General features: G+C 42.6%; 1 protein-coding gene across 1 annotated transcript; it reads right to left on the reverse strand.

The window, feature by feature from the left end:
• Positions 1-2,048: 2,048 nt before the first annotated feature.
• On the reverse strand, positions 2,049-16,743 carry LOC147030616 (transmembrane emp24 domain-containing protein 7-like). Its single transcript, XM_085874857.1, has 3 exons — positions 16,463-16,743; positions 8,280-8,528; positions 2,049-5,913 (listed from the first exon to the last, which is right to left on the reverse strand). The coding sequence occupies exons 1-3, from the start codon at positions 16,628-16,630 to the stop codon at positions 5,680-5,682; spliced, it is 651 nt and encodes a 216-aa protein (XP_085730983.1). The 5' UTR covers positions 16,631-16,743; the 3' UTR covers positions 2,049-5,679.
• Between the last annotated feature and the right edge of the window lie 6,836 nt (positions 16,744-23,579).

Raw genomic sequence — 23,579 nt, forward strand, 5'->3', positions numbered from 1 at the left:
TTGAAAATCACAGGAGGGGGGGGGAGAGATAAGAAATATGAAATGATGGGTTTGAAGTCAACATTGCAGTCTTCTTCTTTAATGGCCACAGTTATCCCTACGTTCTTGTAGGATTGGCTGGAGGAAGCTTTACCCACATCTTTCACGAACCGGCTGGCCATGGTGCCGGCGGTAGCTCGCATCCTCTTCACACAGGTCACCGTGGGATCTTTAACATCCACCGTATGTCAGCAAATGGGACGCCTGTTTAACATCCATCCGAAGGACGGCACAAGCATCGATGCCTCACCCTGCCTCCAAAACACCAAGATGACAGTTTATAACTGTGTCGGGATTCAAACTCAGGCGAGGCAGCTCAGAGGTGAGCGTGCATATCTCTCGTCTATGCTGCCAGCCCTAAAGTCAACATTGCAGGGGCTTCCTCAAAAGTAAAATCATCCCTGTACATCGAAATACTGATTTAATAATGAAGTGAGATGGAAACCGATATAAGTAAACGACACAGGATAAATAAATAAAAAAAGGTTTTAAATCAATGAAGGTGTTGTTCATTATATATCGAAAATCCATAGGCAATTGTTGCTGTGTACTTATTGTGCAAAAAAGAAAGAAAGTACCAGTGTTGACTCATCATTATTTCGTGTGCAGAACGTGACTGCTGGTTTGCATTGTTGTTGGGAGCGTGGATGTGCCGTTGATGCAGTGCCCCCTGCTGGTTAGGGCAAGAATTTTGCAATTTGTTCAGGGTGCCAGCGAATACTTGTCGACTCTTCGCAAAGGACACCGTGGTATCTTTAACTTCCACCGATTAATGCCGGCAGATGAGACACCCGGCTCAACGTCCATCCAAGGAACAGCACACACATTGATGAATCTCTCTGCCTGTGAAACACCAGGATGACAGGTTAAAGCTGGGTCAGGATTCAAACCCAGGTTAGACAACTCAGAGGCGAGTGTGCATGCCTCGAGGCCATCCTACCGGCCCGAGCATTGACTAAGAAGTTCTCTTTGTAGATAATCATACAAGCCTTAGCCATTGCACAAAGTATTCATTGACCTCCGTTGCCAAACAGATGAGATTGGAGACACTTTGCATCATAAAGGATGGTGTTTGCAAGTTTTCGCATTATTAATTTTAACTACATCACCACATCTGTATTTCATGGTTGTGCAAATATGTTAAAAAAAATTGGGCCACTACCCCGGTAGAATAATGATAGTGAGTAGGAAGTCGACATGGGACAGAATCAGAAAAATGTACCAAATGCAAATACCTATTTTAGGGGGCAACCCCTTCCCACCTCCCATAAACTGCCTTACCACGATTTTTTTTTTAAAAAAGCGTGAACAATCTTTGCTGCATCACGGGGGATGAAAGTTGTGGTTAAGTTTCAGCGGAATTGTGTGTGTAGTTTCTCTAAATAAAGAAAATACATATTTTGGAGGGCAAACCCTCCTCGCGTCCAATTAACAAAAAAAAAAAAAAAAAAAACTTTTGCTTATGCCATGAACAAACTTTGGTACATTCTGGGTTTCTTTCTTTCGATTGCAGCCTTATGGCTGCTGGTTTCATCATTGGTTAGGGACGTGGCAATGCCGCTAATGCAGTGTCCCTATTACCAGTACACTGGTACTCATTTTGCTGACCGCGGAAGGATGACAGGCTGAGTCAACCCCACCTGTTATTAATTCAGTGGCCAACGGGCCTCAAACTCAGGACCTTAGGATCCCAAGTCAGCCACCGTAACCACTAAGCCAACACCAGGCACATACTAGGGGATGAAAGTTGTTGTCAAGTTTCACTAAAATCGTGTATGTAGCTTCAGAGAAGAAGTTGCAAGTGTTTATGGATGGCCTGTCGGATGATACGCCATCCAAAAAAGCTGCCCTGAACTATGTTCCAGGTGAGCTAAAAACATTGTAAAATGAAAACTGTGTGTGTCTATGCTTTGTTTGTTTTTCTTTTGTTGAAATAAGTCAGAGTTGATAGAAAGTTTAAAAAAATTATTTCGCACTCCGTTTTAGACAGAGATGACAATATACGAGCATCAATTTAAACAATTGGGATGTCGACAGATCTTTAATTAAATAGGGTTCACGAGACAGATAAAATACATAGGTAATGGGATGTGGGTACAACACTGGTGAGATGAACAAAACAGCTTCTAATGTCCAATTTATCCAAACTCAAACTGGTTATAGCACTGTTACAAGCATTTGTGAACAAATAAAAAAATCCGTTGTGAAAATGTTTTGCAATGTCAAACCACGCAAAAAATTCATGGAAGAGTCACGTGACATGGGGTAAAAGCCAAAGGACTGAGAGTGGGGCCACATTTGAACACAGGCAGGGAATGAATAAACGGAAATAGGATAAATGAAGGGAGGAAACTAAGCTGCAAGATGGTTTGGTTACGCAATGTTCATGGTCGTAGAAAAGATCACGAGTTTGGACGGAGGATAACGTGGGATGGTTGTGCAACTGAACTTGAAGTCCTAGCGGAAAAGAGCACGAGTGAACTGACTAAGGAAGGCAGTTGCACAAATGAAATAGAAAGGTACAAAGGTGGTGGAGGTGGGAGGTAAAATCTGAATCTTAGGAGTCCAACGAGGAATACTTTACCGGAAGAACACATCAAGAAGAGTTGAACATTTAAACATTCTAAATAAATAGCTGTTAACAAGAAATGCAACATTCACTGCATGTTGTAAATTTTAAAAAAAGATCAGAAGCATTAAAATTAAAACAAAAAAAATCATTTTCAATAAACTCGTCAAGTGGAATATTAATGCCGCAAAAAACAAGCAAACAAAAAATAAAGAAAAAAAAACTTCCTGCCATGGAAATAAATTCTGAAAGTGTCATTCTCCAAAAAAATGCTCTACAGTTTAACTTCATCAAAAACGCAAAACGACCAGTCAATATTTCTGGTCACTTTTCTAATTCAGTTTTCTTTCCCGAAAATCCGACCCCCAAATGCAGAAGTAGCAATTTTTGAAGAGTAGAGCAACAAGGTTAAATGTCAATCAAACAATTGGCCAATGAAGAACAGACAGACAGATAGACCAGGTTTAGTTTTGGCAGAAAGCTACATGTAGACAAATAAGCCAAATATAGAAAGAATATAAAAAAACAACTAATGTAAAAATGAGAGATAACCTGAGATGGTGATGAACTACTGTCTTGAAGGACCACAGGAAAGACTGTGGTAAGTCCACTTATGGAGAGGATACTGCAAATGAAGACCAGAGGAAGATAGAAGATATAGACAGGCTATTATCCTGCCTGCAGAAAGGCAGCTTTGTGCTGACCAATACTGATCAGTATGAGAGCCTGAATGTCCAGCAGAATACCAGGTGGTATAAAATGGTATGCAGCACACCAGCCCATATTCGGGATGTATGCTCCAAGGCACTCCAGAAAAGAACACCTTGTACAGTTTAGTTTGAGAACAGCAAAGAAAGGACACACAGCTGAAGGTAGAAATTACAACAATGTCTGGCCCTAGTTACCAGTTTGGAGATGTGGTATAGCTACCAGGACAAATTGCCACGAATTGCTCGGTGAAAGATCTCAAAAGATGGCATCTTTTGTCAACCAACTTGAATGTACTGTCAGACCCCGCTATTCAAGGGGGACATGTTCCTGGAAAATGTCGCAAATAACGAATCCACGAAAAGCGGGGCATTGTTTCAATGGATAAAGGGGGGTAGGTTTCTGGCGGTTAGTAATTCATGAGGGAAAAATCAAAAACCCCGTGAAAAACCGCGAATGTGTGAAGAAAAAAAACCCCGAAATACACGCACAGGGCCACAAATGAATAGTGAATAGCAGGGTCTGACAGTACATGACATTTTAAATGGAATGCAAACATGATAAAATTTGCATCGTGGACAAAATAAAGAGTACAATGAATGTAATATTGCCAAATATCTTCAGATGCTTTCAGAACAAGAGAGTTCAGAGAACACATTGTCCCACACTTTGAGAAACATGGGCGGAGTCTTCGGGCAGCAAATTTGATTGGTCGTGATGACTAAAATGCTTCAATATTATGTCCAAGTACTGCTCAACGGAATATATTTCAATTGAAATAAAATAAAGATTTTAAAGGTTGTAGAAATTTTTTTTTTTTCCAGAAGTTTACCACCGTTGACGCAGTCTCTTTTACATCACCTTATTTAACACATTACATTAGTTATTCATGTCTGTTGTTTGTGTCCTTTCTGACATCCTAAAAAAGAGTTTCCTGTTTGGAATGATTTTCAATTTAATTTGACTGCCAGGCAGATAGATAGTAAAAATATTATCTCGCTCCTCCCTGTGCATGCACAATTGAGACAAATTCAGAAGCAAAGTACTGCTAAACGGCAGGTTTGTTTTCCGATTCATGTTCAAAATGTAACAGTCAATCAAAATCAAGTCGTTCCTCGACCATAAACTGACATTTGTAGACAGGACAAACAGACGTCAGAAGTGACCAATTGCTTAACCCGGCTTTTTGCTTTGCGTGCAATGGGTAATAAAGCACGAGTATTTATCCAAGTCAACCAAAAAAAAAACAGACTTCTTTTTTTTTTTTTTAATCTAACGAGTCATAAAAGTTTTTTTTTTTAAAGTGAAATGTTTCTCAATGGACATTGACAATGTTACATGCCAAATGCATCGATGATCTGCAGAGGAGGAATTGACATGAAGGTTCAAAGTGTCCACGTTTTAACACGTTTCATATGTTTACCTGTTACATAAATAAATCGCTGTAAAAAATACCATCGGTTACTTTGACAACAATACCTCAATATACTTTATGAGCAGGTAAGGTTTTAAATCATGAAACTTGACAAGATTACACCATTATATTGTACAATCAATTATATTTGCAATCATTTGTGTCGCTTTGATGTAACAAAGATCGTTTTCTTCTTGGAACGAGGAAATAATTACGTGCAAACTTTGACGAGGTGCAAGTACAAAGTTGCATCCTGATAGAAAATGAGTTATTATTGCCTTATACAAGAGGGAGACTTAACATTAATGATTAAACACAAAAACTTTAAACTCTCGAGGAATAAACAAATAACGTTCCCATGGACATGACAATTCCCCCCCCCCCCCCAACAAACAAGCAAGGCATCATTTAAATAGCTATTTACATTAAAACTGCAAATCTCAGAACTTGCATTGAATGCCTAACAAAAGATGATTTATTACAATTATTTCAAAAGCAATCTTTAATCAACACCAAAATAAAAATAAAAAAAAATACAGCAACCGCTTAGGAATGCTGCGTGTCAAGAGAACAGATCCAACAAACTGCAAATTGAAAGAATGAAAAAGAAACGACTTTTATCTGCCCTGATTATATTTTAAAAACCAGGGGAAGATATTCATTTTGCACCGTTTCAGAACACTTGGGCCATAACGATTACTTAACGAACGATTTCAGCAGATCGGTGCAAACAAATGCAGTCAGCACGAAAACATATTTAAGGTAAGGCTGACAACCATTTAAAGACCCACTGCATGTTCCACAGCTGTGTGACCACTCCTATACCCCTCCAAAAGCCACATCGACAGGTTGCAATCAAGCAAGGTAGTCAAAATGGGGCCCAGCCGAGGACAGGTCAGAAGAGGAAATCCAAAGCACCGACTGTGAATCATCAAATCAAGTAGTGTCATCATAGGCCCATCCGCAGGCTTGTCTTCTTCTCGGAGAAGAAACTTTTCAGCAACATCACTTGCCCGATGCCAACAAGCAACAGGATGACCGTCTCACCCACGGACCAGAGGTTCACACGAGAGTTAAGATCCTCGGCTTGGTATCGGTCCTGAGCTTCTTCTAGGCGGTGATGAGTTTGGTAACCAATCACAGACTTGAGTGCCTCATGAATGCTGACGCAAGAAGACTCCATCTGCAGCAGCACAAGGTACCAGACGGTTAGCAATGAGCAACAGGGGGTGGAGAGAAGGATTACAAGAGCAAAGCAAGTAAACAGGGGTAAAATGAATCAATTAGTGACGATATCTTGAACGGTGATCACACAATGACAGAACCAAGAAAATGGAGAGAACATGTGATAAATTTCTGGTCGAGTGCCCACACAAACTAAGGCATGATAAAGTGCTGTGGCACGAATATGACTTGGCCAGAAGCTTGAGTACCAAAGGGGCAATTTCATTATTAAGTAAAATTGGAATAATTTTGCATCTTTCCCATGTACAGCTCATACAACTGCCTTCCTTTACTCCTATCGCATCCTTTCCCATCTTCATCTGCATCTGCCAAAATTCCCGAACCTTCATTCTCCTTGGTTTCTCAATTTAATCATACCATTGTTGAGGTTTTGGACAACCCCAAGGAGTTACATCCAACACATAAAAGACCTCATTCTCACATTCCATTCTCAAACCATATTCTCAAAACACTTGTCCAACATAAATCCATTTCACCAGCGCTTTGATCGTTTAAGTGAGGTTCCAATCACAGCGGGTGGGCATTCATGTGGGCGTCGGATGCACTGTACGGCACTTCCACTTGTCCGGTCCTCACCACAGCACCGAACAAACCAGCAGCCCACCATGCTCCGGGGGCAATTCACAATTGCTGGATCACACACGCACCTTACATATTTGCATCTTTCAGCGCACACACCCCATTGACTTGAACTTGTGTTGAGTATCAACTGAGTCCACAATAGTTCTTTTCAGTGTTCACATTACACGTACCCACATACACCACATCTCCCACCTGCATTTATCAAATCACCCGCACCATACAGCACGTGAATCTGTTACACGTGAGCCGGACGGCTCATGTATGGGTGAGGCCGGGATTGACACTATATCTCACCTATCAAACTTTTTCTCTACTTCTCCCGGAATGATTGGGGTGCCTGTGTGTGTGTAGATGCGTGGTAAAATGAATGACCAAAGGGCTTGTGTATTTAAGGGTAAGACCTTTCTTTGTGACACAGCTTTTGCTCTGTAAACACGTGTGCTTTGCTCAATCTTGTATAAACTTTCCAAACTGTCCGATCGTCTTTTTCCATTGGTTAGACACCAGTGTATCAATAGTGGATGGGAGTTTTGCCCCGCTGTGTCGCTACGGTTAGGATTAGTCAACATCCCACTGACGGTAGTGCGCGGCCGTGCTGATTGAACAGGAGTGGGGTGTTGAGAAGCACGGTTCCCGAACTGGGGGGATTAATTTGCCGGGAACGTAACACAGGAATTAGAACTAAAGCCCCAACCTAAATTAATCGTCTCAGACAGCATCTGTAGTTGCTTAACAACCTGTTGTACCACTGAGTTATCTGTGGCTCGTCGGCCTCAGGGTCAAAGATCAGGAAGCAGGTCCGAGAAGCTACTCATGACCTGGCCGGAAACCCAGTATATATAATTTGGCTTGTGTGTTTGTCTTATATGTACTCCTAAACTGCTGGATGAAGCGAGTTGAAATTTGTTGGTTGTATTTAGGGTGTGTCTGGGAAGGTTCTAGGCGTTAAAGGAAAAAAAAAAAAGTCATGGGGCTTCGGTCGTGGTTTGGGGGTGGGGTTGACACAAATGCTCTATTTAACCGTGTGTAGTGTTGCTCCATGTGGGACACTATATTACAAGTCCCCGCTGTTTACAGTGGTGCACTGTATTATAATAATATCTCTATGGAAACCTGATGGAATTGAAAACTACTTGGCCAGTTTACATACGTGCTCTGTATTCCAAGCATTCCTCAACCGCTGTCTGAAATGAGTTGAAAGTGGTTGTTTTACTCTGGCTGTGCCTGGGAACATTCTCCCAAGTTGGGATGGCCACCTCAAACAGCAGATGTTTCTCGTGCCATGTAGTTTACGCAAAATGCACTCACAATCAAAAAACTAGAGATTCATACCAAAAAGTTCCACCAGGACTGACCCAATATCAAATTTTGAGTTCAAAATATTTTTTCCCCATTTTGACCCCTGTAACCCCAAGGGCCCACAGCCTGGGGCCTGAACCGGGGGTCAAATCCAAAAAAGAATGAATCATTACATATGTCATGCGTTCCCCAAAATGTTGATTATACAGCACAAAGTTTCATTAAGTAATGTTTTAAAAAGTACCCATCGTTGCATTATTTGAAATCGGCCCTTTTGACTACTCCCCGTTTTTTTTTTTTTTCAAAAAACATGGGGATAATAAATAACCTGTGCAGTATCTACGACAACACCAGAGATCATGTTATGTACCATTTATGTCTGTAACTTGCGAACAAAGTGTGCATAAACAGTGAACCTCTCACCTGAGTCATGGCCACTGCTCTTGTTCCTTTGTCACTGAAAAGCGGTTCCTCTTCACCAACCTGCCAATCAAAATACACCGTTTTGTGGCTGAATGTGGAGAACTCATTGCTGAAGCAGATGCTATAAATTCCATTCTTTTCAGCCGTCCACGTGTGGCTGTCATATTGCTTCCTTGCTTCCTTGTACAACACCATGCCACCTGGTGCCTCAATCTTGCAGTCGACATCGTAACTGCCACCTGTAATAACCTGCTCCAAAACAAATAGTAGGTGAGGGAAGTGAATAGGTGTAATCAAACAAGCAATGACGTAAACAGAATTTGAAATTAAATCATAAAAAAAACTTCAGACTTCAAGATTATTTTGCTTCATTAACTTGATCAACCTTTTCGAAAATCTTAGAAATGACGAGTGGTCAATGTTGAGGCAAAGCAAAAAATACCGACAAAACAACTTGCTTTCAAAAATTCCATTTCGGGATTATATCAGAACCTTTTTTCTCACACATATTGCTTCTCCATGGTTTTGCCTCCCATCAAAAACAAGGTGGATCACAAGAATATTTTTTAACAATCAAGGACATGCCACAGTTTGTTGGTGGTGGGGGGGGAGGGGGGGATAAGCATCAAAAAATAAATAAATAAAAATAAATTTTTAGCCATTACAAGGGCAAAACCTTAATTTTTTTTACCATATCTAAGATTAAAGGAAAAGCTTATACATACTGTGACGAAAATACCCCAGGAGCAGATAAATATTTATCGTAGTTAACTATATCTTTATTATATATTCAGAAGAGCTGTCGTGTCAAATTCCTATTACTGTGCCAGAGACCAGAACGCTACCTTGAGCTACCTTGATCCAGCATTCATTGAGTAGCTTCTTATTATTCCTCTCATCCCTTTGTAACTTCTCTGTTATATATCAGTCATTTCTCAGAATACTTATTTGTATTTTTTTTATTTATTCCCCTCATTCTAATCCTTCAGGGGTGTGTCAATCCCCGTGACATCACTGAGCCCCAGGTCGCATTATGATTCGACATTTTAAACGCCGGGTCCTGGCCTATCATGGGGTGTGGGTGGTGAGTGTACTGGAGGAATAGGAGCTCAGGGACTGTGTCGTGTGTGGAAGCACAAAGCCAATGGCTTTAAAGTTCCTGGGCCAGCACCTTTCCATCCAATTAGGACAGAGGCGGTTTTGCCACTAGCCAATCGGTGAAGGCAAAAGTCACAGCCTCACAGTTGGGGCGATTGTGTGAAAACGAGCAGGAGCTTTTCAAGGTGGGATAAAAAAGGACAACTCATCGTCAGAACATGTCTGCAGGCGCTCAGGACGTCTTTACATCACCTGGACTCGCAACTCCAAGCGATGATATGACAGTTACACCAAGTTCTCCATTCCACCACATTGTACAATCACCTGCATGCTGGATTCTTCCCTGCCAATTACTTTCATTTATTTTCTTCGCATCCCCTTGTTCTTCGTTGTGTGTGCGTGTGCGTGTCTGTTAGACATACTTTTATGAAAGGCATCTTTAACCTCCACCATCGAAGATGGATGGAGGTTACTGTTTTCACCCCTTTCTGTTTGTTTGTTTGTTTGTGAACAGTATTACGGAAAAACTCCTCGACGGATTTTGACGAAACTTGGTGGGGGGGGGTTAGGTATGGTCCAAGGATCATGGCATTAGATTTTGGACTTGGTCCAAAATCCAATATGGCCGCTATGGCGGGCAATTTGAAAAAATATTTGAATTTTTGTTTTTGCATTTCTACATGTTTAAGTGATTTCCAACCCCCCCCCCCCCCCAAAAAAAAAAAAGAAAAAAAAATTTTTGAAACTTTTTTTTCAACAAAATTTCGATTTTTTTTTTCTGCATTTCTACATGTTATAAGTGATTTCCAACAAAAAAACATGCCAGAATTATAATTGCGGCTGATTTTGGAACTTCAGGTGGATATACCCACGTACAATCAATTTCTGTCTCAAGGAATTGAGTTATGACGAATGAATTGAGTATGTAAAAGTTAAAAGTAAAAGGGAAAGTTGCAAACTATAACTCTGTGAGCACTGTTGACGTCAAATTGAATAAATAGGATATCAGATTCACTTGAGTGACCTTGCAGTATTGGCGGCGGAGGTTTTGCACTCCACCGAGTGCTCCCCCTCTAGTTAGTTCTGTGTCTGTTTAGATAAGTGCATGTTGGTTTCCTGTCGAGTCATTGTATTCTTGTTCATCGCAATGCTTCCCTTCCTCCTATTTGTTAATAAATCGTTATTTTTGTCATGAAACAGCGATACATTGGTTTTGCACTATTCCGCATGCAAGTCAGATTGCAAAAGTCGCATCGAGGAATTTCCGACAGCATGCTGCTTGCCAAAGCGGAGCGTATGTGGAAAATCAATTTTATGAGCGTCGTGGGTTTTCTCAAATTTGAATTGGTTGTATTACCACCCAGTTCGTCTGTGGAGGCAAAACCTCTGGAAGGTATTTTGTTAGACCCTGAACACGAGGCAATACATTAGACAGAAATTAATGGCAAAAAAAAAACCAAACAACTAAAAAAAAAACAAACAGACACAGTTCCGAAAATATGACATAATTTAAAGGATTTTTTGTAAATGATGTTAATTTCACAACATCCTTTAATCATCTCATCTTTCCTCTTCAGGCCAAGTGGCCCATAAGGCGGCAAAATAATACCATTCCTTTCACACCGCAAAGGCACATCGTGCTGCCGAGGCAGTTTCATTGGCAAGGAGTACAGTCCTGGATGGGTCGCCACTCTGATGCAGGTTACCCTGAATGGTTATTACCCCAGCGCATTGGTACTCATTTCACCGACCTCCGAAGGATGACAGGCTGAGTCAACCCCACTTGGTGTTAACAACAGCTGACAGGGACTCAAACTCAGGACCCTTCGGTCCCAAGTCAGCCACCTTACCCACAACATCCTTTATTAAACTTTATTTAAATTATAAACCACAAAATATAGTTCTCTTATCTAAAGTATGAACCTTAACCTGGAAGCATTCAACTGGTTTCCTGACCCCACAAATCAACAGCTAGTTTATCATCCTCAGTTTTTTGTGAATGTTCAAAACAATTATTCTCTTTCCAAGGGGTGATAAGTTTGTTTGTGGTTCGCCCTACTTGTAAACATGGTAGTGTGGTGTAAAACTCGAAACCTTACTCAAGCAACTCCAGTCGCAATACAGGTTGAATCACATATTTAATACATGATCATGGAGAAAGACAATCAATACAACTTGATTGCTCTCTCCATGATCATGTATTAAATAATTGATTCAACCTGTATTGTTAGTGGAGTTACTCGAGTAAGGTTTACAGTTTTACACCACAGTTTGATGATGAAAGTTATTGAATACAAAGATCTTTCCTTGCTAATTCCATATTTCTGCTCATACATTTTCCAGAGCAGGACTCAAAGTTGGGAACATGGTAATGACATTGAGGGATGATGCTCCTTCGTATTTCATGGTAAAGAATTGGGTAGCTGAGTACAATCATGGCAGAACAAGCACCGAAGATGAACAGAGATCAGGTCGTTCTGTTGAGGTTGCAGCGCTAGAAATGGTGGACTAAGTGCATGAAGGAGTGATGAAAGGCAAACGGGCAACTGTCAGGCACCTCGCTGAGACATTGGTTGTCAGTTTGGGTTCGGTTCAATCAATCCTCACAGACAAATTGGGCATGGCAAAGGTGTCAGCACGGAATTGTGATATTTGACCAAAAAAAACCAAAAAAACAGCTCCTCTTCACATTTCCCATGAGCCATTGGACCGTTTTCAAAATGATGCAGATGACTTCCGACAGCGGATTGTCACACAGGATGAGACATGCGTTCACCACTTTGATCCTGAGACCAAGCAACACAACATGCAGTGGAAACACATGGTTTCCATCCACTCAAATGTTCAAGAGGATATCATCAGCTGGAAAGGTCATGACTCATGGCCACTGTTTTGGGGATTGTGATTGTGTGATAATGGTAGACTTCTCAAAAAAGGGAAATACTGTTAACAAGGAGTATTATTCTGATGAACTGCACTGGTTGCGTGATGGAATCGAGTAAATGAGGAGAGGGACACTGACCCAAGGTGTGCCGCTTCTCCAGGACACACCTCTCCACACACAGCCCAATGGTCGGTGGCTACTGTTGCGAACTGTGGTTATGAACTTCTGCCATACCCACCATCTATCTATATATTACTAAAACTCTCATCTTGTATGTGTGTGTGTGTATATATATATATATATATATATATATATATATATATATATATATATATATATATATATATATATATATATATGGTCCCAAAATACAGCTAAAATGGTACATGACAGCGCAAAGATTTTCAGCCCACCTTACTCACCATTCGCCTGCGGTGTGCAGTATCAAGTTTCGTTAAAATCGGGCAAAGAAAAAAATTTTAAAATTCAATTCCCGATTCAGTCAAGTACTCTTCGGGAGTATTTGATCAATGCAAACAACCTCAGTGGTATAGTTCGCTGGAGCTATCTTTTCTTTTTTTCTTGAAATGATTTATTTTAAAATCTCAAACATTTAGTGTCGACAAAGAATGATTTTTTTTTAGCATAAAATAAACATCGCCATTTTGATCTAATACTTCCGTGTTCATGAATAAATAAAAATGTGTTTAGAAGATTCCGCACAATAAATTGTTCGACTTTATTTTCTCTTCACATTGACGCACAATATCAAGTTTCGTTCAAATCGGGGAAATGAAAAAAAAATTATTAAAAAATCAATTCACGATTCAGTCAAGTACTCTTCGGGAGTATTTGATCAATGCAAACAACCTCAGCAGTATAGTTCGCTGAAGCTATCTTTATTATTTTATTTGAAATGATTTTTTTTATCAACTGCTGTCACAACGAGAACCTAACGGGTTCACGGGTTGTCTCGTACTTACTAGATCTATCCCCATCTGACTTGTATTCGTTTCCTCACCTGAAGAAAGAAACTCTGTGGGAGAACAAATATGAGAACGACAATGTTGTGATGGCAGCTGTGGACTTCCTATAGGGGCGTTACAAGGAATGCCACAGAATGGGCGTAGCCAAGCAAGAGTACCGATGGATGAAATGCATTACTAGGAATGGAGATTATGTTGAGAAATTAAAGCGATTATATGTTGGGCTTCAAGCAAAATGATCACCCCTATTATATAAAGAAAAACGATCTCAGACAGAACTAGGAGGGGGAGCACTCAGTAGAGTGCAATACCTCCGCCGCCGATACTGCTGGGTCACTCAAGAGAACCTGATATCCTATTCATTCAATTTGACATCAACAGTGCTCACAGAGTGAGAGTTTGCAACTTTCTCTTTTAATTTTAACTTTTACATACTCTATTCATTCGTCATAACTAGATTCCTTGAGACAGAAATTGATTTTACGTGGGTATATCCACCTGAAGTTCCAAAATCAGCCACAATTATAATTCTGGCATGTTTTTTTTGTTGGAAATCACTTATAACATGTCGAAATGCAAAAAAAAAAAAAAAAAAATCGAAATTTTTTTGAAAAAAAAGTTTCAAATTTTTTTTCTCTCTATCAATTTATTTTGGGGGGGGTGGAAATCACTTAAAACATGTAGAAATGCAAAAACAAAAATTCAAATATCTTTTCAAAATGGCCACCATAGCGGCCATATTGGACTATGGACCAAGTCCAAAATCTAATGGCATGATCCTTGGACCATACCTAATCCCCCCACCAAGTTTTGTCGAAATCCGTCAAGGACTTTTTCCGTAATACTGTTCACAAGCAAACAAACAAACAGACGGGTGAAAACAGTAACCTCCGGCCATCTTCGATGGCGGAGGTTAACAATTTGATCGGAAGCAAAACTACTGTACTTAACGGCCACAATTATTACCCCCGCCACCGAAGGTTTACGCAGGTTATGGTTTCACACGTTTGTTTTCTTTGTTCGTCTGTGAGCAAGATATCTCAAAAAGTTATGGATGGATTATGACAAAACTAGATGGACGAGTTGGTTCGGTGACGTGAACAAGCGGATTAGATTTTGGTTTCGGTCCGGATTCAGGTCCGACCTATCAGTGGGCAGTGTGAACACTCCTTGGCTTTTTTCACAAGATCTTGGCTATTCATTGTTCACCTTGGTTTTCTCGGTGCATAGGTTTTCTATTATCATCGCTTTTCCGAAACCTTGTGAATTCTTGGCTTTTTTTCATTGGCTCACCTTGGCATTTAAGAAAATGAGGAGTGGTCACACTGTCAGTGGGATGGGATACAAACCATGAACTGTTCAGCCTGGTGAAGGTATTTGTTCTACCGAGTGCTGTTCTAGTTCCAATTGTGTTCTTTGTCAGTCAGCCAAGGAAGGTTTTTGTCCAAAGTCTTTTACGAACTGGTTGGCCTGCCGTTCGAATGAATGAAGCTGATCTGGCCACGACTTGGCAATTTGCTTACAATGATAACTCACCTACTCTTCATCGAACGACAGTACGAGTTAGTTAAACTTAATGCCAGCAAACAGGACACTCAGCTCAACATCAATTGGAGGGCCAGTGCACTTTATGACGCAACTCCCTGCCTGCGAATGAAGTATAAAGGAATATCTTTGTTCCATGATGATGATGACGACGTAATCATACCTATTAAATCTCACAACAGTCAGACTTTGGGTCTGTGCAATCAAGACATTCACCGACCAGTTTATTTTGGTGTCCAAATTTACAATCGAATAAAAAGTTGCTTTAAAACACAAAAACTCCCACAAATAAACAAAAGATTGGGAATTGAGGCATCACCCACTTAGTACAGGTACCCAGTGTGGAAGGGTGAGGTGGTCGGCTAGTCTGGTTAAGGTACAGTTTGGAATTTGGGTCTTCGCACAGACAACGAGGTCTACATCGATCTGTTAGGAAACAAAATTAAACAAGTCTGAAGACGACGATGGTTCACGAGCGGTATTTGACGATGTAGATTGCTTCAGAAGTCAAGGATGAGGCAATGTGATCATTTTTGACCAAGTAATAAAAATGATCAACATGATGTGGTACGAGTGACAGGTTATTAGCTGCAAAATGTCGAAAACCGGTTTCGTTCAACAACTTTCAAAATTTGACCTTTGCGTAACCTTTAAAAGTCACAAAACAATGTTGTGGACATTAAAATAAGGAAACAGGATGCGTGATATAGCTTATTGGAGCTAGTTCTTCGAAGAAGGTCGAAAACCCGGTTAGAATCCCACAACTTTGAAAATTTCACCTTTGTGGCCTTTAAAGGTCAAGGATTATGACCTTTGGTGCAAAACTTCCTCTGGAACATTCCAGGAACAATATAACGTCATTTATATTCCAGGAACAATATAACGTCAATATAACGCTATATGGCATTTTGCACTCCTCGGATTATCCATACTTTGATGAAATCAGCGTAAAAACAAACTTGAAGGGGGCGCCAAGGGCAAGGTGTTCGAGATAGAGCAAAATGGTTTCAAGACTTTAGGTGGGGAATGACCTCAAGATTATGTATAAAAAATATTGTCATCCTAGCTAGCAAAGTTTGGGCGGTCATCTGATTTTTAGGTCAAAATTCGCAATTTTCTAAGTTTTTGACCTTGTGACCTTGACCTTGGGACAAAAATGAAAAATCGGACAAGGACAAGTTTTAGATAATTAATTCATTTTGCTCTTCAAACACCGAAGAACCCATTCCATTCAGTAAATTCCCTCGGAGAAGATAGATTTTTAATCCGAATACCCCCTAAAAATGGCTATTTTTTGGGCGTGGCTCCTCCCACAATGGGCGTAACACGCCCTCATCTAGGAAAACACAACTAGACATTGATATCGAACACATAACCAAGTTTAATCAAGATCGGATCAAAGTCCACGGACTTACGCTCTGGACAGACAGACAGACACACAGACATAACGAATATAGTGGTCACTCTGGCTGGCGCTCGTGAACCAATTAATCATGACACATGTAACATTTAATTAGTCAAGTCCGCTATCCAAAGGTTAGGGGTGAGACCCTTCCCACGGGGTCCATGAACAGTACGGGACACGTCGAACAGGTAACCGAGGTGCTTCAACAACGAGCGTTCACGAAAGGAAAAGCGATTAACGTTTCCTGATGCAGGTGCAGGTGTACCTGGAAATCCACCGTCGATTTCTGGCCCTGTTCGATGTCCTCGTAGAAACACTCCGCGGCGTTGTCCTCCAATTCGAAAGTGAGTTCAACGGCCTCCACGTGGTAAGACAAGCGAGTCAACTGCACCAGGCACAGGCACAGGGCGGCTCGACGCAACATCACCCACATCGCAACAACTGCTCGCTTTCCTGTTACACTTGTGGCCTGACCGACTTGATTTCACTCCGCCGTCTCAGAACACTCCCACATCTTTCGATTTCCGTTTCCGGTCTGACGTCATCATAGCTCCAGCCACGTGGCACCGCTACAACTGCTCAGGATGATGGCACATATCGAATACTCACAAGGGTCGACCAAAAAAAGTCATAATTATATATACATATATATATGTTAGTTTAAAGATATCTAACACTTAAATAACGCTTCACTTAACTTGTATGGGAGAAACGGTTTAAAGTTAATGTTCCACATACTATTGCGAACTTAACCGCCATGGCTCCTATATACTGCACCGGAGGAATGTTTTAACTCGGTCCACAACATCACAAAATTGTTTGCTTTAATGGATAGATGTGGCTTCAGTTAACATTTAACCGTCGTTCTTTCCTTGAATAAATATTGTTACAGATCTGGAAACCATTTGCATTCAACATACAGAAGTCCCAAATGTCAGTTATGTAGTGTCGTGGCAGAGGTGCGAGCAGGCAGACACGAGCCGGAGGATAGCACGTCTCCGCTTTATTGCCTCGAGCGAGAGGGTGGACGTACGATGCCCGTAACTCCCGCTTTATTACGTACTCGATGCACCGAACAGGCACACGACCTATAGGACACTGCTCATGACAGCACATGCTGCTACTGACGCTACTGGTGCTACAAGTCCCGAGTGGGCGAGCCGTGACATATGAAGCCACAACCACGTGACCACCACCAACCGTGACCCGGGCTCCGCCCATACAATACACGCTCCGCCCATACACGACAAGTTATCCCGTTAAGTCCGTGTGAGACAGGTCCCTTCCTTTTGTTTAGTGGGAGAATTAAATGTGTGCACTGCGACGGATCAGTTAGGTTAATCAATCGCTTTCTTTTATTTTTACATCCCCCATCACGACCCACCATCAACCTGCTCCTAAACGAGTGCTTCGCTCGCCCAACCCGAAAGCCTATTGAGGTGCATCCCTCCGCGGACCCCGACTATTCATGTAATTCACCACCCAAGCTCCGCCACGAACCACGAGTCCCCCACGTGCGACTGGGACCAAGCCGCCGACCATTGACTGGTGCCGCAGCATGGAGTACCCCCTTTGGTACCCATACGGACTCTGACCCCCAGCTCGTCCGTCCGTCCGTCCGTCCGTCCGTCCGTCCGTCCGTCCGTCCGTCCGTCCCTCTCTCTCTCTCTCTCTCTCTCTCTCTCTCTCTCTCTCTCTCTCTCTCTCTCTCTCTCTCTCTCTCTCTCTCTCTCTCTCTCTCTCTCTCTCTCTCTCTCTCTCTCTCTCTCTCTCTCTCTCTCTCTCTCTCTCTCTCTCTCTCTCTCCCCGGCTGGAGGGTCCAATAAAGAACTCTGGGTTTCTTTTATTTTTGTGTGTGTGTCTGAGCTGGAAAGGTAGGTGGCAAAGCGGTAGTCAATAGTGTGGATCTACCACTGCCGGTCGAGTAAATCTGGTTCGACCAGGCGTTCCGAGGGCGTGGATCCCCGGTAATCGGTCCATCATAGCCGGGACGTCATGGGCCGCCCCCGCTTGACTGCAACGAGCCGGAAAGGTAGGTGGCAAAGCGATCGTCGGTAGTGTGAATTTACCGCTGCCGGTAGAGTAAATCCGGTTCGACCAGGCGTTCCGAGGGCGTGGATCCCCGGTAAACGAGATTGCGTGGATATTTCGGTTCTTTGGCTTGAGACAAATAACCATACGCCACGCGATCGAGATATTGGCGACCACGGTCGGTTCTGCGACCCGCGGCTCACGGAATTATCCGGAGTGACGGCCTACAATTCCAGGGAGTCTGGTGGAGACGACGTAATTTTCCCCACGAAACGGTCGTTCTTGCCACCGGCCCCCCGGCCCACAACAATATCTTAAAATGATTATCTTAATATTGTCTGGTGCCCTATTACGCTCGATTGTCTCCACCCCCAAATAACGGTGATCATGTACCACGTAAATCCCCACGTCATCGCGACCTCGGGGTCATACACGTGCGATCTGACAGCACCTTCTACGTTATGATTTTGACTGGCGGCGTAATCTGGGGATGCTTGATCAGAAAATTCTTCGTAAAATTCATTTTCTGACGAGTCTGAAGCAAGTTGTGCGCCCATTATCCATTGCGCGCTGATAATGTTTCCCCTTGATTACGTCATGGCAGGTTTCCGGAACTTTTTTCGTGACCGTACCTGTTGGATTTGCTTTTGTCTTTTTTAACTGTAACACCTCAAAAAATTATTAGAGTTCAAAAACACTTTGCTTATTACTTTAAAATATACATAATCACATCAAAAAAAAAATTCTGATTCTGTGGACCTTAAAGATCATAAAATGACAAATATGAGAACAGGAAAATACAACATGAATAGTAAAATATTAATAAGATATTAATATAAATTATATATATATATATATATATATATATATATATATATATATATATATATATATATATATATATATATATATATATATATATATATATATAGAATTCATTTTTAGTTATCCAAACCTTTAATTGAGCAAACGGTCACTCGACGTTTCGATCAGCAACACGGAGCAACCATGCATCCACCAGACCTTTCTCAAGCGGAAATAAAAACTCCAAAATCCCCCAAACAACCATGTGAAAAGGGGTTTGGGCAGAGCCGGACCCACCAATCAACGACGTTCTGGAACCAGACACGTGACCTTCAAATTTATTTTTGACACGTTAAATCAACAAATCAAACCCAAAACGTTGGGTCGTTAAATCAAACCAACCGAATAACAATTCAACTAAATCCATGTAATGTAACCCAAAACAAATAAGAAAGTCCTTTGCTGAAGTGCCATGGCAGGTGAGAGAGGTACCCACACCCAGCCAAATGGCACGATGACAACTGAAGTCACCACTTATGAGGAAGAGAGAGTTGGGATGAGAGGATAGAAGTTGGTCCATGTTTTCAGCGAGTGAGATGTAGGTGGAGTCATCACTGTTTGGTGGACGGTACAACACACATATAAACATGAGGTGGGAGTGGAGGGGAATCTGTAACCACAGGGTGTGGGGAAGAGAGGGCAGTGCATGGAGAGTGAGTAATAGAGTGTTTGATAGAACAGGATGAGGGAGTAACCAGGGAGAGAAACTAAGGAGTCAGAGACGTCTTCAAGGAGGAAAGTTTCTGTTAAACAGATTATGTCTGGTTTGTCAGTGGCAACCTGTATGGGAAGGTCTGTCAGGTTCGAGCAAAGGCCCATGATACTTGAGATTCACACTGTTAAGGAGGAGGGAGGGGAGGAGGCTTTGGGTGCAGGGGAGGGGAGGGGTAGGATAAGATGAGGGAGGAGAGAGAGAGGTCGGGTGTGCTATTGACAGTGTGTAGGATGTCGCAGAAGAGCTAGGCGAGAGTGCCGGATGAGGAGGACAAAAGGCAAAAGGCAGGTGGTGATGGGATGAGGCACAGTGGGGAGTAATAAGAGAGGGGACAGAGGGAAGTCGAAGATTGGAGGAGGAGGAGGAGGAGGAGGAGGAGGAGGAATGAGATGGAAGAGAGAGGGTGGGGGAAGGAGGCAGCTTTGTGAATGTGAGGAGGGGGGTTTTAGAAGGGGAGTGAGAGAGGTGATTCGACGGGGAGGGGGTAAGGGTGGAGATTTGAGGTAGAAAGGTGTTGGGGGGGGAGCTTTTGAGAAAGGTGAGGAGGAAACTGATTTGAGAGGGTGGGGTGACAATGAGAACAGGCATGCCCAACCTTCAGGAGGGCGATGGGAGAGGTGAGGAGAGGGTGACGACGAGACTTGGTTGATGTAGGGTGAAGAAGGGAGCGGGCAGGGGGAGGTACAAGATTTGAGGGGTTGCGAAGAGAGGGAGAAGGTGTCTTCAACAAGCGTTATGTAATATTTTAGGTGGTGATTGTTGAAGCATTACGGAGCATTACTGGGGGTTGGGGGTGTCAGATTTGGACAAAAAATGCGTTATGTAATTTTTGAATGGCCACTGACAGGTTTCTGTGAAGTCAATGATAGGGGAGCAGAAAATGGTACATATTCCACTGTTTTGACATGGGAATGCCCGTCTGCTTTTATGAGCGGGAGAAGAGTGAGAGTGAAGATGGGACAACTTTAGAAGGGGGAGGGGTGGGTTGAAGTCTTTCGGTGGGAGGAGGGATTTGAAGACTTGAATGCGGGGAGGGGATCGATGTCTTAATGTTTGCAGGAGAGGGTGAAGACTTTAAGTTGGAGGGTGGGAGGTGGTGAAAATCAAAGATGGCACAGAGTTGGGAGGGGGAGGCTGAGACTTTTTTGTTGAAGAGTTGTCAGAATTGCATGTGTGAGTACTCACAGTAAAGATGCAATTGTGTATGTCTGTGTGTGTGTGTGTGTGTGTGTGTGTGTGTGTGTGTGTGTGTGTGTGTGTGTGTGTGTGTGTGTGTGTGTGTGTGTGTGTGTGTGTGTGTGTGTGTGTGTGTGTGTGTGTGTGTCACTGTGGGAGAGGAGGCGGGTGATGTGATGCGATGCGATGCGATGCGATGCGATGCGAGGAGGCGGGGCCTTATGCGATCACCCTATGGGTTAGCTGTGATCATCACATACATGTGCTGGAGGTGGTGCTTGTGCAGTTGAACTCGCTCTGTTCATCATGGCTAATCAATGAATCATTACTTCGTTCAGGACCAGGGTGTACCAAGCCATATAACATTTGGCCTCCACCACTTATTTTGAAATCTTCACCCGGGTGTACAAAATTCACATCATGAACCTCTCCCATGAACCACCAGTCTTATCTCACAATGTGCATTTTGCCTGGGTATGACCTGGGTACGATCATACTCTGCCTCTCCACACATGTACTCAATTCCATACGCTCCTTCAGAAGTATGATGAAGTCTTTGATCCAGCATTCACCGGTTACAATGGCAAAGCTGGTCCCTTCAAGGCCAATTTCAACATGTGACCTGTACCACCTCCACAACACAAAGGTTGCCTTCCCCAGTATGCCAGAGATAAACTTGTTGAGTTGCAAGAAAAATTTGATGAACTTGCAGGCCTTAGTCTTCGTTCAACCTGAAGATGTGTGAATCACCATGGAGTACCTTATATTAACCCATCATTTCTCATGAATAAGCCAAATGGGGGATTTCAGCTTGTCACAGCATTCGCCAATGATGGGCGCTACAGTAAGCCCCAATCTTCACTCATGCCGGATGTTGACTCAACCTTATGCAAGATTAGCCAGTGGAAACTCATCATAATTGCAACAGACATGACCAATGCCTTTAAACAGATTCCATTAGCACGATCTTCAATGAAGTACGTTGGGGTGGTCACACCCTACAAAGGTGTTTGTGTATGCACTCGATCTGTCATGGGTATACCTGGATCCAAAACCGCCGTTGTTCAAAAAAAATCCAAAAAAAACCTCCAAAAAACGGGGATTCAAAAAAAGCAGTTAACATGCCATGTCCTAAGCAATCTTTTAGAGGTTGTATCTGGTATGTCAGTGGCAGCCTGTATGGAAAAATAAGCATTTTTTTTATCTTTTAGAGGTGGGGGGAGTCATTCGGGCAACAGATGATCTCCACTGCGGTGATAACAGTCCTCAAGAACTTCTTCACAACAAACAAGATGTACTACATGCCGCGTCTTGATGTGATCTGAGCTTATCTGCCGCAAAGACTATCATCTGTCCTAAGACGACAACTATTCTGGGATAGATTTGATCTCAGGGCAGCCTGCAAGCTAGCCAGCTCACACCGCACGGCCACTTTCTCTACCTGTTCTCCACCAGAGAAGGTTTCGGTCAAGAGATCCTTCATCAGAGCCGATGAGATGCTTACAAGAGTCCTTCTGCAATGTGCTTCATACACAACCCCATTGGATGCTGTCACTGCCAGACATGAGTCCAGTGAAAGGATCAAGTGGACAGATGGTATAGTCTGCTCTTATATCCACTGAAATCATTACCCTCCTCCCCCGCCTCGGAGGTGTTAAGAAGCACGGCATTGCATCCATCCTGTACATGACCCATAGCAACAAACTCAAACTTGCTGGGTTTTTCAGTGCCAAACTGCATCGTCACCAAATCACATGGTTGCCCTGTGAAATTGAAGCTATGTCCATCATGGCTTCTACACTTCAGCCTGTATATTGTGCAGACCAAACACCATCATTGTGTTGTCATAGACGGCAAACTGTGTACAGGCCTCCGAGTTCATCGGTTCTCAGCTACGTAGCACAACTTATCGAATCGAGAGATCTCAATGCAACAAGTTCCCTTCCTTCTCCACTGGCCCTGCAGTTTGCTCTATTTCCAACCTTCGTCACACCAGCCACGGTGATAGCTCCCCACCAATCGACTCCGTTCCTATTAACCCTAACATACCGGCTAAGCCGTCTACACATTCCACAGCTAACTACGCAAACTCCATGGCCAAGAATGGGCCTCCCAATTTTGTCCCAACCACTGGCTCCATGACAGATCCCTGTGCTGCCTCCCTTTTTAGAGATGCCGATACATGATCCAGAGCCACGTACTTCCTCGCCTAGTCATGTGCTGCAGACCCTGGGCCAGACCCCTGATCCCGTAGCACTCGCTTTTACAACATCTAGACAGCTATCTGCATGTCCCACTAACAGTTTCCTTAGTGCCAACTTTGAGGCTCTCAACTCGACAGACACCTTCCGAAACATATAACAGCTTTCATAGTTCAGAAATTATGCTAATAACGTGGGGGTAGAATAAACCCCAGTGGCTGGAAGGTAGTCTTTCCCTACGATGTCCCTGTAATGACACCAGTTATCAAACATCTGTTGCACCAACAAGGTATTTTTCCACACGGACAATTTATACTTGTTCCCTTATTCCAATGTCTTCCACTCATGTGAACCATGTTCGTACGCCCCAAATTTATGCCCTGTATAATGCATAT

Source organism: Eptatretus burgeri, chromosome 3 (genome assembly GCF_056783735.1).
Source record: "Eptatretus burgeri isolate ZD-2024b chromosome 3, Ebu_testis_v1, whole genome shotgun sequence".
NCBI classification, from domain to species: Eukaryota; Metazoa; Chordata; class Myxini; order Myxiniformes; family Myxinidae; genus Eptatretus; species Eptatretus burgeri.

Excerpts from the sequence above, each read along its gene's own strand:
- LOC147030616 (XM_085874857.1), bottom strand. The coding sequence starts at position 16,630 with ATGTGGGTGATGTTGCGTCGAGCCGCCCTGTGCCTGTGCCTGGTGCAG. Across the intron at positions 8,529-16,462 it reads AATCGACGGTGGATTTCCAG|GTTATTACAGGTGGCAGTTA; the intron begins GTACACCTGCAC and ends GTTTTGGAGCAG. Across the intron at positions 5,914-8,279 it reads GAGCAGTGGCCATGACTCAG|ATGGAGTCTTCTTGCGTCAG; the intron begins GTGAGAGGTTCA and ends GTGCTGCTGCAG.